At 36.2% G+C, this 18,860-nt stretch overlaps 1 protein-coding gene across 1 annotated transcript in view; it reads left to right on the forward strand.

Annotated features, from left to right (window-relative positions):
- The window catches only part of LOC108758714 (uncharacterized), an 81,825-nt gene extending 66,007 nt beyond the window's left edge, over nt 1-15,818 (forward strand). Inside the window, exons 3-5 of the mRNA XM_018503790.1 lie at nt 13,566-13,681; nt 14,414-14,747; nt 15,385-15,818. Coding sequence (XP_018359292.1) covers nt 13,566-13,681; nt 14,414-14,747; nt 15,385-15,612 — 678 coding nt within the window. The 3' untranslated portion in view covers nt 15,613-15,818. The remainder of the gene's footprint in view (nt 1-13,565; nt 13,682-14,413; nt 14,748-15,384) is intronic.
- Nucleotides 15,819-18,860: the final 3,042 nt, after the last annotated feature.

Here is an 18,860-nt window from a genome sequence, read left to right on the forward strand (position 1 = left end):
AAAAGAGTCAATCGAAACCTGTTCGACACACACAAAGTGTTAACAGTAGCCTCTCCACGGATATCTCTTAATAAAATCCTTCACCATGCCTGTTGCGTGCGGAGTGCTTAAGGTCACCCATAATTATAATCGTGTACGAGCCCCCGTACGATTGATGCAACAATCGACGAGCGTGCACGTCCTGGCGTTGCATTGTACCGGATGAGCGAGCAGCGAAACAATAATTACAATGTCCCGTAACTACGTAACGATCGTAAAGTACCACCGACCGCGTGCATTATTAGCATATTATTGAGATAGCGGTGTGCATACACGCGGACCGCTGATAGAGCTGTGTATGTCTCACGTTTTCCTCTCTCAACTGCTGTCACGAACATGTCGATAAATTTCTAGGATTACGACGAGGATCATGCACTCCTCCATGTCTCTCTTCACATTTTTCTTTCATCTTCCACCTACATTTTATTACAACCGGACACCTTCGTCGCGTTTTCGTACAACTCACTTTCGATATAATTCGAGATATAATTGTTATTATAATTTGAATAATTTCATATATAAACGCGTCAATTTATGCTAAAATCTTTCTAATAATATTCAAAGAGAGATGGAATCTATCGGGTGAGATATGGCACAAATTTTTGGCATGTAAAACACTCGTAAATATTCACTATGGATTTGTACATAAATATACTTTATCGATATTGATAATTGAAACGACCATAAAATGACCGATTGGAAGCCATATTTTATTTAGAGGTTTAAATAATAAACAATTAACTCATTTTTTCCTACCGTCCTGTTTATAGGATAGCACCTTTCTAATTTTTTTCTCCATATGAATACTCCACATAGAGCATCTTTTCGTGTACATATGGATTATATATATATAGAGAAAAAAAATTAAAAAGATGCTGTCCTATAAATAGGTGGGAAGAAAGTTAAGTGAAAATGGACCGAGAAATGTTCAACACAGATAAGTAAAGAGGGCTATATTCGGTCAAGGCGGGTCATTTAAATAATAAATTGCGTCATAAATGCTTCATTCGATTACATTGATCGGTATTGCGATTGATATAACGTTCGTAGGACCGCACGCTGATCGTGTTCAGGACCGATTAGTGATCCTGCAACATCGGGAGAAGAGAGAGCAACATCCCTATCACCGGTCGACGTCGCGCATACCGGTGGTATCTACATAACATTATGTGCTGACGATGTACAGATACACGAGACCGGCGGCGATCTCGCGACGTTACTACGTTCGTGATATTGATAAATGATAATCATTGGTGCACCGCGCGGCTGCTGCACCGATAATTTAATAATGGTAGATTAGTGACGCACGCACACGCACGTAAACTGGCAACAGCCGGGCCAGCCTCTCACGGCGGCATTACTATGCTAATCGGTCTGCATCGGCGCCGATGTCTTCAATAAATAATCCTCTTAACGCGACGTTAAACAGAGATACAGCTTATATGCCGCGCACATCCCGGTGGATGTGACGACGATGCATCGACGACAAGTCGATGTTGCCGATTTGTGCGAATGTTGGATGCTGCCGGTACTCGATGAAGATACCGTCGGGATTTTGCAGAGAGCAAGATTCCCGATTACCTCGGATCATCATAAATATTACGTTGCCATCGGTACATCGTCGAACATGTCGGACGTGACAGCAGATCTTTAAATCTATTTCAATTCCCACAAAAATGCGTCGCGTATTATACGATTGAATCTATTTTAATTATAAGAGCAAGAACAAGAAATATCGGCAAATCTCAAAAAAGTTTTTTCAATTTTGGATTTTAAGATATATGGAAATTTTAACCAATGCGGGGATATATAAATTTGTAGCAACGTCATTTGGAAGTTATTTAATGGTAAAGTCTTTGTGAATATAAGCAAAGAATGATTACTTATATGGAAAGAATGATTGTACGGAAACAGTTCGATACGCGCCTATACTCTTTGATTTCCAAACGTCTGTCTAGCTGGCCCCCCCACTTAACCAAATCTTAATGAAAAAATTATGGAATAATGCGCTATTTATGTGCTACCCATATCCGCAAAAAAAATTTTTTGCGCTCATTCCGTTTAGCTAAAAAAAAAATATTTTTTTTGTGGGGGGCTGAGTAGGCAGTCAGTTAGCCCCTCCAACCGTTGAAAACAACCGATTTGGAAAATTAAATACACAGGATTTATGCGCTATTTATACTACTATTTCCAAGCATTTTTGATTTTTGCGCTACAACCCTTAAGGCACTTCTCTCTTGGAGCGAACAGTCATATTTACTTAGGGATAAATATGATTGCTCGCTCCAAGAGGGAGAGAGAGAGAGAGAGAGAGAGAAGTGCCTTAAGGGTTGCAGCGCAAAAATCAAAAATGCTTGAAAATAGTAGCGCATAAATAGCGCATAAATCCTGTGTATTTAATTTTCCAATTCGGTTGTTTTTAACGGGTGGGTGGGCTGACTGAATGCATACTCAGTCCCCCCAAAAAATTTTTTTTTTAGCTAAACGGAATGAGCGCAAAAAATTTTTTTTGCGGATATGGATAGCGCATAAATAGCGCATTATTCCATAATTTTTTTATTAAGATTTGGTTAAGTGGGGGGGAGGGGCAGGCAGACGTGATTTCCAATGAGATCGAATACTGATCGCGAGTATTGGTATCGATTTCAAAGTCGTTGGTTAGTTCTTTTTATTGAATAATTTATCGCTGTTAGTAATTTGAATGGTAGAAGCAAAATTTCACGCTTTGTCCATGATAATAATATACCTACAAGAAAGGCTAAAATTGACGATTGGCAACAGACTAACCAGAAACAACGCATAACTTCGCCGTTGCACCTGGCTTTTATGCTAATGTGTCGGTTAGTGCATGAAAGCAACTTGTAAACTTTCGGACCTAACATACGCTAACTAAGGAATCTGTGAAGTTAGCACGACTGTGAAGTAGCACATTTTTTTTAGTTACCTCAATGGAACTATTTCTAAAACCTATCAGGAACTACAGAACTTCGAGAACTATAAAATTTCATGATCAAAATTAATTTTTTCAAATTTTGAGATGCCATGTAAAGTTAACATTTTAAATTTTCGAATGTTATTTTTTTTAATTAAATCAACGGAAGTATTTCTGAAACTTATCAGAAATACAATTATTGTGAGCGCAAATGGAACTTGCAAAAAGATAAGGTGTCAACATCACACACCTCGGCATGTGTATCTGTGAAGTTAGTACATTTTATTAATACGAAAAAAATAATCACAGTTTCAGTAGAATTTTTTTTTCGTAGTTCCTTATAAAAATAAAAGAGTTTTGCATTTTTTATACTAAAAAACCAAAAATGAAAATATGGCATACGGAAACTGTCATTATTTTTTTGATATCAATAAAGTATCGTGATAACTTTACAGATACTTGCACGCTTTGATATAGTTATAATATTTTAGTTCGTTAAAACAGCTTATTTAATCTTTAGTAAAAAAATGTAATTAAATTAGAGAAATATAATTAAATTATACGAGGAAATTATAATTTATAAACAATATTAAGAATCTTTATTTTAGACCGCATATGTGAGAAACACAATCAATTTATAATAAATAAATTTATTGCGAAAAATATTACCTCGGAAATTTATTAACAGTTTCAACATATTAACATCTTTATAATATGATGCTTGACGGTAGCTTTAATTGCATTTATAGTCCGGAAAAACAATTCGGTGCGTAGTTTGAAAAAACTACAATATATATGCAAGAACATATATAGTGTATATTAGTAATTCAAGATTGAATTATTTACAGCAATGAAGATCCATCTTCGACCGTAACAGGCATTTAAAATTTCTAGTATTGATTATAATTTATAATTTGCCTTTGGTTGTACACATCAATTTTTAGTAGCACAATGATAAGAAAAAAACGAAAAATGCGCATGTGGAACTTGCATTAGCTGCTCACCAACTCGGCGTGATGCTCCAGGTGTACGGAGCACGAGGTGCCCACGAGCGCCTCGCAAGAAGATATTGTCGAATGGACGCCTTCTCCTATTATCGCATGGGTTCGTCGTGGTCTGTAATTTAAAATAATTTGGAAATAACATATTACGAATCGTAGTTAGGCATATAATGTAAAAAAAGGGGTTGGGTCTCTAAAAGCCGCGTGGCTCGCCCCGTGCTTTCGCGCGAATGATTTAGTGAATCGTGGGTGTATTTCGCCGTTGGGGCGTCGTCTTCCAATAGTTCCTTTTTTCATACGGTCTAACTTGATACACGATCGCGGTTCAGGAGAAGTAAGTACGAGAAGAACACGTTAATCGCGAATAGAGTCGACGTTCTTAAGTCAATTCTTACAGAAACCAGTCCACTACAAGAAACGTATAAAAAAAGACATCGCGCTCCCTCTTTTTCTCAATTAACATTCTATCCATCTTGACATACCAAACAATCGTGATGTCGCGCTGCCATGTCGAGGACAGGTGTCTCGCACTAGGACATTGGTTGGGTATTTGTTTTACGGAAACCGTCGTCGCGTCTGTCAAATTCTCGCTTTAATGACGACTTTGCGACAGACTCGCGGGGAGTACATAGAAGAAAAAAAAATGTTTGACGCTTCTTCCTTCAGACCGATTCCGCTCCAATCTGTCGGCTAACACTCGGCTGGCCATCTGTGAAATCTCACGTGGCGCATATAACGAGCGGGTCGTCATTAATTTGTCGCGTGAAGGAGTAGGAGGGAAGAGTCCTGTGGTCTCACGCAAGCGTACGCGCGTAACCGTACGCACGATTACGCATCGTGCGCGCTATACGCACGTACGTACGCAAAGGCACGAAACGGCAAGGCGACTAACTAAATATTTATACACGTCAATCATAACACATGGCGAAGCATTCGCTGTCTAAACAGTCCCGCGGTGCCCTTCCGTGCGAGCCACTTCGCCGTTGGCCGTTCATTATGCTGGCGGCACGCTGGAGGATCTTTCATTGCTCCTTACCTATCTCTAACAGGCACTCGATAGTTGCCGTTTGTCATGCGCTTCACGATGTTTGCCTTTCCATGGAGAAAAAAATCACATCGCGCTTGCTCGACTCGCGCCATGTGTCGCGCGCGCTGATATGTGCACGGTATTTTATTAAAAAAAACGCTATTGTGGACTCTCGTTGTGCTTGTCCCTTAGTTGAATGACCAAAATCAGAATAAGAATTGCGCGGAGTTAGAGATTCAAGTCGTTGACACGATTGCCTTGAGAATGACAAAGTGACACTTGTCGCGGTGATGAACAAATTATCGGTAGAAAATATAAGGAATCGGTATACGAGATGTGTACACGATCTGTCCAAAAAATCCCGAGACTGGATTTAAGAAAAATCGAGAAACGAAGATGTATAAATTTTATTAATGAAATCTTTCAACATAATCCCCCCCTGACCTCAATACGCTACTCACAGCGTTCTTTCAATCGGAAGTTTTTACAGTAGTCATCTCTCGAAATGGTATTCAATGCGTTCATTGGAAGCTAATTTAAAGTTAATTTGCCTGGATGTCCACAATGCCATCTAAACCTGTTTTCTTCATTTGCATTTTTTATTTCGAAAGTCAAAATCTGCGTTTAAGAAAGCGATTAATATTTTAATTTTGAATTTTATCGCCCTCATTTGATCTGTTTTATTTCCTTTCAGTTTAATCCCAAATTTGAATTTTGAAATAAAATTTGACAACAGCTGTTATATTACGAAAATTTTTACAAAAAAAGAATCTAACGAAACGTATTATATATCCAGTATATTTTTTTCAAAACATATTTTGTAATGTCGTGAAAAAATTGCATAAGTAATCAAATGTTGATACTGAAAGGTATCGTAGTTGTAAAAAAAAATGTCGGTGTTAATGAACAAGATCAGTCTCGGAATTTTTTAAACAGACCGTAGTAGTTAGCGGACGCGGATATGTATCAAATGTTATTATAATGCAATTATTATGTAAGATACGAGCATGTATAAGCGTAAAGTGTAGGATTGCAAGCCGAAGTGCGGTGCAATGAAATGCAACGAAATCGGCAAAAATCAAGTGGACGCGGGCGAGGGTCGAGTGACTCTCACGAAACGTTCGATAAATGGCGGGACGACGGTGTTGAAACCACCTTTGGCACTTTGCAATAAGCCGGGAGTGCCTCCGGTCCTTATAAACGCACAAAGACTATGCTAATGATACGAGCGTTGCATTGACGGCTGGGTAAATACGAGCCGCTGCTACAAGTCTTGACGTGAGTTTATCGTGTAAACTGCCGTTAATGATTGCCAGCAAAGGCGAACCGGCCGTTTCAACGCGTTGCTATTTTAGTGGCTCGAGTTTAATTTAACGTTGCTATCCGACCATTTAAATTATCCGGAAGCACGAATAATTATCGAATAGTCGTCAACGCGTGGAGATCGTATAAAGAGTCATTATCACCCTTCCCTTTCAACGAGAATGACAGGCATTTGTCGCGACTAATCGCGAATTAACGAAGGTAATTAAATTTTTTTTATCGAGTACTTCAAGATTTTCGTTTTTTTTTTCTTCTGAGGGAAGGATGTGAGCGTAGAGAGCAAAGTGGTCGTTGAATTTGTTCGTACTTTAACTTTCGTTTGAAGTATATTATCTGTGACGTGCGATGTTTGTAACGTTTAACGTTACTTGAACAGGCAATAAAATTTTATCGGAATGCGATTCACGGGTCGTTACGAGCGCGTAAAAGTCGAAAACACGGCGTGTGCCAAAGCGCGTGCTCTTCTTCGGATGTACTAATCTGAATGAATGGAGTAATAAAATTGGAAGAGTTCTTCCACGATGAATCAATTATATGCAGAGAGTCGTCTTTTCTTATAAAATGTGTTTTTTACAATAAAGCGAGAGTAACCTGACTTTTTCTTGTTTTTATAAAGATAAATAATCTTTTTAGTAAAAAATAGATATATAATTTTTTAAATGAAAAATTACATGTAAGTTTAATAAAATTAAAATTCAGACAAATGATTTAAACAATTCTCAATTTTTCGTTTTCGTTTTTCTTATGAATGACTACATAGTAAATCTGATGACAATTTGATGAGCGAGGTGACTTTATCTATTGACGCAATATATACGACACTGTTTTTATTTTATGTAAAGTTTTTATAATATAATTATACCATTCCAATATTTACGATAATCACTTGGCCATTCATTACATAGCAAATTGGCGTTTGGATAAAAGAAGAACGAGCTAAATTGTCGTGATTCACCACCTTGTAAGTTTCGTTGTACTGATTGTAGTTACATTATTATAATTTAGATTTATATTTTATGTTATATTAAGAAAAAGGATCTAAAACGAAGGATCGAAACGTTTATTTATTTCGTTTTTGTTATATTCACACGAGAATAAAGAGATTTCTGTGTACCTGAACTGCTAGTGTTGGCTCTAATTTTTAAAATATATTTTACTGATAAATTCTTTCGAGCCTTATTTAATACAATTGTTTATATATATATGTATACAGTATATATAAATTAGTATGTATTAATATATACATATATATAATATATTTAGATTTTTTAATCTATTCTTATTGTTCTTTAATTTTTGCATCTTTTCTTCTTTCAGAACAGAATTATTTTTTGCATTACCTTTCTTCAACTATTCACTACACCATTATTTTCAAAAATGCATGTATATGGATGTGTATAATGATGTGTAGATGTATATAAGCGATATAAGTATCCGCAATGTGTTGAGCTCGGTAAGCCCACATGACTGTGCCGATCAGTCATCCCTGAGAGAATATTTAGCGATATTTTCTCAATCGTGAGGACATATATAAAGTCCTGTATCGTTACATTACCGCCTGCGCCTTATTGCGGAGTCTTGCATACTCGAGTACGATGAAAACCAAGTAGGACGGGATATTTTTCTATGCATTTTGAAAGAGAATCTTTCGTCATTCATTACGGCATGGGATTGATATTCGCGATGGCTTATTATCGATACGATACAATATCTCATTATTTATGATGGAGCGGAACATCGAAACACGGGCGGCGAACGCCTTTGTGCACAATGTTTCTGCGAACGGGAAACCGCACTCGAGGTGGCCCATAAATTATTGCCACGCGTTCCTCCAATCGCTGCACCCGCGGCATCCACGATGAAAAATCCCGCGGCCAATGGCGGGTGAGAGAATGCCTGTTGGATTATGCTTGCACGCGTAACTGCCGCCTCCACTCTCGCAACAAGCACGGTAGAAGGATCGCGGATTTTTATTGGGGTCGCAGTTTGTACCGCCGCGCCGTCGCGATTTTCTGCATACTTTTACGACTCTGCGTTCACCGTTTCGCACAAATATCGCTCTTGTTACGATATTTGCCAACGCGTACTTTACGATTCGGTAACCTCGTATTTCTAGGCATGTATGCCTTTTAAATATAATAACACCTTTGCTTAGATCTCTCGGTGTACCCTGTAAATCTCGCCGCCGGTCTCGACAGTGGTAATAAATAACGCACGCCGATTACGCTATTGAGACTTGACACAAATGTTAGAGTTTTAATTAAATGTTTACTTGCGTTTCGTTGCGGGAAACGATGAACGCGTCTATGAATCATAGGAGAAAGTCTCTTTTTAAATGTACTAGTAATTAGACGAAGTAAGAACTATAGTAAAAAATATAAAAGTTGAACATAAAACGTGATGCGAATAAAATTTTTTCAAATCTCATCTTCGAAGTTTCGATCAAAATTCTCTGCTAACTCAATGGTTTCATTCAGCAGAATATTTATTTTGCCACTGTTATAAGTTTTCTTCGCACTGATTGGATTATATTTTTATATTTGGGAAGAACAATTTTTCTGAGATATCTAAAATTTTTCGATAGATCTGAAACTATAATAATTTTGTAGAATCATCGAAATAATTATGTACTAAACTTAAGCAATGTCGTAAAAAGTTTTAACATTTTAATAATCAGCTTCAACGTCCTATAAAATTATTATCAAATTGTCTATATAAAAATTCAGCTATAATAAATATATCAAGCTAAATTTTTAGATACTTCAGCAAAATTTTTTGTCTAAAGAAATAGTTAATCTCAGTGAAAAATATTTCCAATAGTTGCATAATAAATATTCTGCTAAACGCGGTCAATTTCATCTTGTGACATATTCTTTCGACATATTCTTCTCTTCTAAGAGTTTTACAGACCCGATTTTTTTTTATCTAGTTAACTTGCTGTTTAGATTTAACCTCACTTAACTTGATAATAATGTTAAAATTGTAATTTTCTAGCTATAATTAATTACTAAACTAATGGTTTTTTAGCGATAACTTTAAAAATTACTCACTATAAAACCATCAGTTTAGTGATTAATCATGGATAAAAAAATATAATTTTTACATTATCATCAGGTTAAGCCTAATCAAAAGTTAACCAAATGAAAAACCAGGTTAAAGACTTCTGACATATTTCGGGATGACGTACCAATTTCCTAGTGATAATCACCGATGAGTTTGCATGCGTACAAAAGATCGATCGTCATTAATTTTTCGGATTGATGACTTGCGACAGGAAGAGAGAATAGGATTCAGAGCGAGCACAAACACGACCCACGTGGCGCGCGCAGAGACATAAACACGTCAGCTGATAAGCGTCTTCACGATACCGGTCTTCTCGGGGTTCTTCGAACTTTATCGGTATACCCAGGATAGGTATAGGTATATCGCGGGGTCTCGAGTGCATTCCAGGAGGTATGAGATACGGAGAACTAGTCGGCCCCCGGTGGGCCTCCGATCGCCGGTATGGAGCGTCATCGCCAATACGTTATGGGACTCTAATTGCGTCACAAATTATTTTCCGCCGCTTCCACGTGGCAGGGACAGTATTTCCTCCTCCGTTAAGATACATCCTGACAGCGAAGATAACCGGGATAAGAGAGGGAAAAAATAAATGTTACTTTATCGCTCCGAGTTTTAAGTTTTAAGTAACTTTTGGAATTAGATGTCATTGCTGTCATTAGTATAATTAGTATTATTAGCATGGTATCAATATAATTAATACGATTGTAATTAATTACACTGATACACGTGATGTAACGCATTTCTCTATCAATTATACGATTAGCTTTTTCTGAAAATGTATCTACTAGATATTTTAAAAATCGTATAAATAGTAAGAAGGAAGAATTTCATTAATAATTGTTACTAATCGAGATATAAAGTAATAAATAAATATCAGTTGTCACAGATTCCTCATTCTAAAATTCTATAACTTTCCTTTGATTTACAGATAAAATTTCATGATTTTCCCTGACTTTGAATAATATTAAAAAATTTTTTATATTTTCGTCCTGATTTAAAATTTTAAATATTTTGTTAGAAGATTAATTTAACATAATAACACTGAGAAAAGTTTTCTATATCTTAATATTTTTTTGAATTATTTAGATATTTGTATATAAACATTTATTTGTAGTACATAAATATTTATTTGATCAAACAAAAATCAGTTAAATCGAATTAAAGGTTGTATCAAATAAATATATGTTAACATTCAGTAAATGTTTACTTACAAATTTTTTTCAATGAATGCGTTAATTACTATTAATGTTGCTGATACTGCTCGCATTTTTAATTGTTAAGTTGGATTCTAAAAGTGCGTAGGTGTGATATAAATTAAACTTCTTTAAAACCAAGAATTTTTATTTTTTAGAAAGTTTTACAAAATTCCCTGATTTCCCTGATTGGTTTTAATTTTCCTGATTTTCCTGATTTCCAATTTTATGACAACCTTGTTTATGTAAGAAATGCATCTGGCCAATTTGAAACACACGTAAAAGGAAGAATTAAAATGTACATAAATTACATTTAAACAAAAGTGAGGGATTCGCAGAATATGATGTAAAGAAGTCACAAAAACGTCATTCTCACTTAATTTTACTGTCACGTGGCGACTTATAATGCAATTACAATATTAAAAACGTACTTTCATCTGACGATTAATATACAAATCTTCTGTATACGCGTGATGCAATACTCGTAAACGAGTTTGCATTCCAAGTGCCGTAGCTTACGCGGTTTTTATACGGTGCGGACAGCCGCAGCGGTAAATCTTTATTCCACCAAGGATTGATAATGATCGGGGCGGGTAGTGATGAAGTGTCAGACTGTCATTAGTTAAAAATTGTTAAAAAGAACGATGATTGGAACGAACGGGGTTGGAGTGAACGGGATTACGAAAGCGTGCTCGGCCCGTCGAAATATGTCCGGGATTATCTCGTGCTCTCTCGAGACCCGAGGAACGACCGGCTAATTTCGACTTTCGCGAAAGTGCCTCTCGCACTCGGGCACCGTCCCGGCTGTTTCATTATCGCAAAAGGAAAGGGAGAGAAGAATTCGCGGGCGCTAATTGACGTTTTCTTGGCCCGGGCGCAACCGCGAGGCTTAACTTAACGTTTCTTTAGGAGCGTCGCCGTGAAATCTTCGCGTTCGTGTGTGAGAGATAATTTCCATCGCGTATGTTAGCATACATTTTATTACACGCGTATCAGTTATTTATCCAATCTTAATACAACATTAATAACTGGACTCTCTCAATGGCGCTCGCATACACAATCGCGCAATTTGATCGCAATGGGGCAATGATAATCGTTTGATATTTCGATTTAGCGAGTAATTAACGCCAAGTGTCATTAAGTTATGCCGCAATGTCCGCCACCGACTACATCTCTATACGATTAAAATCGCGTTGCTGGTGAGAGAATTCCTTCCTCGTTCGGCTGATGCAAGAATCCGATAAAGATCGCGGAGAGCGCGATGTGTGGTCTCGCGTGTGTGAATATCCGTTTAATCCCAACGTGCGGTCTTTTGCCCAATACGACGAGTTCCTCGTATAGGAGGCGCCGCCGCTTAGTTAACCGTTCACCCGGAGGAACGATGGCTTAATTAAACGTCGGCGATGCCGCGGCTATATCGCGTTGTCTCGTTCACATAGGCCTCGCACCGAGAAGCTGTCGTTTGACTCTTCGATAACGTTTCGTAATTATGAAAGATAAGTGTCGTCGATAATAATGCTACTCTCTCTATTATTATAAATTAGAATCTGATCCGCAATAATACGATACTTTCTTTCTTAAATTTAACCACAGAATTCATTTATATATTTGTATCTCCTTTAGGATCGTTTCTTTATGAATATCACTTTTTTTTTTCGTGGGAGTAATATAAATAATCATAAATATTACACCTTATGCTTATCTCGAGGATTTTTTGAAAAAAAAAAAGAGATTTAGGTTTATTCCGGTGAATGAAGCAAGCAGGTTCCGCGTGTTTTGTGTGTGGTGACGAGTTATACGGCGCAATTAAATCGAAAGTGTGGTGTACTGCGAGAAAGAGGCACGCTCGTATTAACAAGCAGCAAACGGCGGCGGCGGCGGCGGCGGCGCCGTGAGGCCTGTTTTGCATAAAAATTATAAGCCGAATTAATGTTTTCACCTTCACGTAAGCTTACACGTATACCGCGCTCGCTCACCGGCTCACCGCGGATTCGGACGATGCGTGACTAACGCCGTGCTTTATTGCACGTTCGTACCAATCTCCTGTCCAGCATTTTCTCACGCGCGATCCTTCACCGCGATATTATTATTGACGCAATTCTAATCTGACAATTCGTGAAATTTATTGTAAGGTCATGCACACATTAGTCTCCGTTCTATATCCGTCTCAGATATGACAGAATTGTTTACATCGCGCCGCGTCAAAATAGCACGCTCGTAGCTCTAAGACATGCAGTACCTGTTGCGATAGAAATCTATTTATTCATTCGCTATCGAGATCGCTATCAAACGCAAATATAAATGCGCCAATTTTTACACTGTTATACAAAAATGTAATAATTCTTTGCATTAGATGGCAATCAATCCGTAATTACAAAGTTTCCTATATATTAGGTGTTAAACTTAATTCCTGCCGTTTTTCGTCTCCAAAATTGATTTGTTTCGAAGGAAAATACCTTAATCAAAGTACTATTAATAAAGTATTATTAATTAGTAATAAAGTAGAAAATGGAGGAAATTACTTTGATTAAGGTATTTATTCATCTTCCCTTCGAAACAAATCAATTTTGGAGACGACAAACGGCAGGAATTAAGTTTAACAACTAATATACATATAAAAGAAAGTACAATTCTGAAGTATTAAAAAATTTATATAGATATAGATCTAAAAATAATTTTGTTGGACCATCAATATAATTATGTAGCTTAAACGTTGATGGCAATAGTAAAAAGTTTTAACGTTCTCAATTTAAGTAATCAATTTAATTAAGTAACCAATTTAAGTGTCTTATATAGTTACTTTAATGGTCTAAATAAAAGTATTTTTAAGTATGTATCTAACTAAATTTTTAGATACTTTAGCAGAACTGTTTTTTTTTCCGATAAATATTAATATTTGTGTTTTCAATTTGCATAAATTTGATGAAGAAAAATTTTGTTAGACACGCGAATAAACAATTTAAGCATTCTCATGATTTTCGTTGCAGGTGGTTTGGCTGACCGCAGTCCTGTGCCCGCGGCTTACTGCCGCCAACAATCTGACTTTATCCTCCACCTCTCGAAGGCCCAGAGAAGAGCCTTTCAGAGGACATATTTCTCGCTGGTGAGTAAAAATTTTCGGACAAAATGTAACGGAAAAATAAAACGAGAAAATATTATTATCAAGTTTGCTCGATCTAATTAAATTAAAATAAATTTTTTTTAACAATTTAAGTTTGGAGTTTAACTCTGTATTAAAATATACACTTATCCATTTGTATGTTATGTTGTTTTCGATATTCATGGTTCATTTAACAATATTTGCGAATGATTTATTGAAACGAGGTGTGCATTACATTTGGGTATTTATTTTATCGATCGCACGAAATTCGCTATCTTAATTATTATTGCTGGTGTGCATAAAATGTTAATAATATATACGAAACGAAGTAAAATATCATGTTCCACGAAATTTTTTTTAAACCGCTACAACATTCTATCGCGTAATTTAGATACAAGCTATTAGCGCGCTTGGCATGGGAGGAATAATATCAGCGTTTCTTTCGGTGGCAAGAATTCGATTTAAATTCAACAGGGCACGCTGCGGTGTAGCCGAAGCGTGCTTTTATTATTTTTTTTTTTACATATATTTCCCATTAAGTTTCCTGTTAACACGACGATCGTACGCGCGATTAGACGACGATTAGAAATTTAATCCGAAAGTTCCACAAACAACATCCGCTTGCACTCTCAAAGAACATTTGGTCGAGTGAAAATACGTTTTGATTAGAAAATGATGTCGATTAAAAAGAAGAATTGATTAAATAGGAGAAATGTTTGCCGTTGCAATTCGCAGGGCAGAACCACTAGAGGTGTCGACGAACAAGCGGATGACATATCGGGAGATGCAGATGATCCTGCGTCAAGAAGGCGAGGACGGCCGCCCGGTCGACTGCTGTCCTACGATAGAGGAAATGGTGGAACCGTATGGCGGTCGAACTCGAGAAGACATGTACGTCCAGCTCTATCGGGACGGTGAGAACGTCCAGAGATTCTTCGAGTACTCCTGCAGGCCAGACATTGTCGGCAAGCCGTGCAGGTTCATCGATCGAAAATTCAGCAACCAGTCCATATGCGTACAAAAGTACTCGTATACGTACGCTATCATCAAGAGGGATTCTGGATCGAAGGTATGGTCACGAAACGTCAAGATTTTCCCATAATTTCAACATTAATCCTTAATACACACTATTATATGGACTTAAAAATTTTCTAGCGTTACACGAAGTTTTTTCAAATAAATTGATACTCGCGAAAAATACTATAGAATCGAAAAAATATACACTGTTAAATCTATAGTGTCAAATTTAACTTAATGTGAATCGCCACTGCTCTTACTAAATATATCGTTATTTTTTACTAAAACGATATATTTAGTAAGAGCAAGTGGCTCATATATTTAGTAAGCAGGTGACTCACATTAGATTAAATTTGGCATTATAGATTTAACAGTGCATAATCTCCTTTATTTAAAAAAATGTTATTCTTAACTTTAATATACGTACACGATGATTTTTCGGTCCTTTATTACACACGATGGGTCATTCGTGTTCTGCACATTTCTTTTCTTCGATTAACTAAACTAGGCGCATCAAATAATTAGTTATAATATTTATTAATTATGCAATTTGTTTAAATATCCAATTTTATATTAAATACTTTTTAAAGTTGTTAAAGTATATGTAAGAATCACTTAATTTTTGTAATAATTTTTTGAAAATAAAAGGTATATCGAGGGATATAGGTTAATTATTGTATTAATTCCAGGAGGAGCACAGAAGGCACCACCACAGGGAACGCCATCATTTTCCCGCGTTTTCCGGTAACACCGTGAGCGGATCCGAATGGACGTTGGACTACATCCTAGTACGAAGTGGGTGCAGCTGCGAGATCACGCCGAAGCCGAAGAAGAAGAAAATTGCGGCGACGAAGACGAAAAAAACGAAGAGCAAACAGCGCCAACCAAGGGACCAAGAGTTGGACTTTGAAACGTGAAAGTGTTGATTCGTGTCCTAATGACAGTAATTGTGTTGTGACTGACAAGAGAATGCGCGTGCGAATGTGAGATTATGTATAAGATGTGGGAATGTGCGTCTGAAGAGTATTACTAATCGTCGGATGCAATGTAAACGTTACCAACAATCATATCATCGATTTTTCTGATGACAATTATTTACGTAATGATAATTTATTAGACATTACCGCGGACGTAGAACGCGCCGTTTTGTGAATGACGCGTTTGAAGTCGGTCAATCGATTTATTCTTGGTGCTTTATTTACAAATATTTTTCTTAGCGTATTCTAAATATTTTTTTCCTATTTATTACTTTGATCAATTACTTCCATAAGAAATTTTTGCTAATTAAATATAGGTATGATTTGTCAAATTTTTTGCCTAGTTTGAAGTTACGATCTTACATCGATTGCTAACAAATAGGGCCTGGATTCTTGAAAGATATCGCATACGAAAATATACGAAAATACTATAGTACACGTTATGTATATTATAGATTTCTTTAGTTTTTCGTATGCGATACTTTTCAAGAATCAAGCCTCAATACACTTTCGAAACCTTTCAAAATTAACATAATTGACTGATGTCGCAGTTCAAGAACAATATTTCAAGATAATAATATATTGAGATAATTTCATTGATTCTTAAAATAGGCGATTTGATGTGCATTAATTTAATAGTTTAGCTTAATTAAATCTAATCCTCATTTTACCGGCGGCCAGTTTTCATTCTGTACTTTTACGTGTATATTATATATTTGTATGTACTCGGTAGCTTGTGAGAATTTTAATAAGATAAATAATATTTCAATTAATTAGAATTTAACTCATTGCATTTATATCTAGATCTGCGGGGCACGTTGTTATTCAATAACGAAGATGCGAATCATAGTACTATTAAAATCTATTTAATTAAAATTGGTAAAGTATATTTAATTTGAACTAATACGATTCGACTTAATAAACATTGACTAGAGTAAAACGTGCCAACAGCCATGACAATTATTAATAAATCTGACTATCTCGTAAGAAATGCGGAAAAATACTTACATAAAACCATTAGATTAAGTCTTTTTCACTGCGCGAATTTTCATTGCACGTCGATACGATGCGTAAATGAAGAATATGTTATGTTAATGACTAAAATATTTCTCCTCTACTTTTTTTCTCTTAATTTCTTGCACGGCACATTGATAGTTTTGATCAATCTTTACATTACTGCAATGTGCAATGCAGATTTGTGAAGAGTTGTATTGTGGAGAGTTATATTTTTAATTTACATGTACTCATAAAATAATTTTATATTAGCACGTTAATTTCTGAAAAATTTTTAATGCACAGCTGTACATATTTCCACGGGAAATAAAGAATTTGCTGTTTTATATCACAATGTCTATGTATGTTTCATAATATTAACATGCTTTTTTAATTACTTTTGATATATACTTCTTCATTATAACTGCCGTATTAATCGTATAAATGACTTCTAGTATTTGTTGTATCATACATAACACCTTCGTAAACATGCGGACATGTTTTCTGTATCGCCGTGTAAACATTGTACATAAACGTCATTAATACACTTGTTATAAAATCTGATTCAATTATACTGTATCTTTTTTCCACAATACATGTACAGAGTATCCCAAACAACATTAATCGTATTAATTCTGTGTTTTTAATCTACAGAATTATTATTTTATTGCGTGTTCCAATTAAGTCATGCATAATCTTATAACTATAACATTATTTAATGCATATAAATGTAGATATTTTAATTATATATTAATTATATTAATTACAGGAATGGTGCATTCTTAATCCACAAAACAATAATTATCATGATCACTGCTGTGTATGTATGTGTTAATTACTGTATCATATTTGAATTGACTCACTCATGCATATAATTTTTTAAATATAGTCATCTCACTAACTATAGAAATTTAACATCCCTAATAACGCACTTTATTCAGGATACATCCTGAGGATGTCCTTAGGATGTTCAAAGGACATACGGACGTCCTTTGGACGTCCTCAGGACGTCCCTTGGAAGTCCGTGTTGTTAGGGATTTCTGATCTATAAAGCAGCTACTTCAGGGGTGTCCTAAGGATGTTTAATATCCTAAAGATATTAAAACATCCCTTAAAGAATTATGTATGTGGTCTGTACTATCATCAATTTATTATTATTTAAATTGTTAGAAGACAAAGTTAATGAACAGATTATACCTCAAACTAGCCATGTCATCCTACAGCTAGTAACGCGCCGCTACACTCGTACGGAGTTCACTTGGCGAATCTATCGCATATTTGCATCATTGACGAAAAAACAATATTTAATGACGGATTCTTAATTAGGCGTGCGTCTAGAACTTCTATGCTGTAAGAGCTTTCATCAAATCGAGTTTAATCTGATGGTCCAAAAGTGGCAAAACTACTGAATGGACATCCTATATAGTAGCATTCGCGCACGTAAAAAAACACTCGATACTGGACTCGCGATATTCGTATGTATTAATAACGATTATATCACAACATTCACAACTGATACTTTACAAGACACGTCTGACTGTTTCTCGCGCGCGAGAATCACTTTTGAATAGTAACGACCGTGAAAAATGCGGAAGGTTGAATGTGATTTCGCGACCCGCCGTGATGCCTTCCATTACTGTCACTATCGAGAAGCGATATTGCGATTCTCGAAATATCGCAAGGGCAGCGCGCTAATTGGCTAGCGCGGTAATTTGCATCAGTTGAACTTTCGCACACTCGACTCGGTGTAAGTGAACAAATAGCGAGAATTCGGTTGTACGCAGTAGTGCGCACTAATGCGTATTAAAAGCCGTATACTGATTTAATCTTTAAAAGCAGAGAGAAACCTGAGAGCGATCATTCCGGCCTTCTTTGTGTAACGCCAGAGAGGAATCCGAGAAAGGACACGGGAACCTTTTCCAGTAACTGCAAAATGTCTCCGTGCACTACTGCCCTCTGAAGAAGTAGATGTAAACTACACATCAATATTATCGACGAGATACTTTTAAAGACGGTCGATCTTGGGCAAATTTTCGTGATTATCAATAAGGCCCGGGAATGATTGAAGAACGACGACATTATTAACAATTAATAAAAATTTGTGATTGTTAATATAAATATTTGGATAATAGTATAGGTCAGGTCGTTGGGTGTAAACTAGGCCAGTATCATTGTGCTGAAACCATGGTGGAAGA

This window comes from Trachymyrmex cornetzi, unplaced genomic scaffold (genome assembly GCF_001594075.2).
Source record: "Trachymyrmex cornetzi isolate Tcor2-1 unplaced genomic scaffold, Tcor1.1 scaffold16, whole genome shotgun sequence".
Taxonomy (NCBI): domain Eukaryota; kingdom Metazoa; phylum Arthropoda; class Insecta; order Hymenoptera; family Formicidae; genus Trachymyrmex; species Trachymyrmex cornetzi.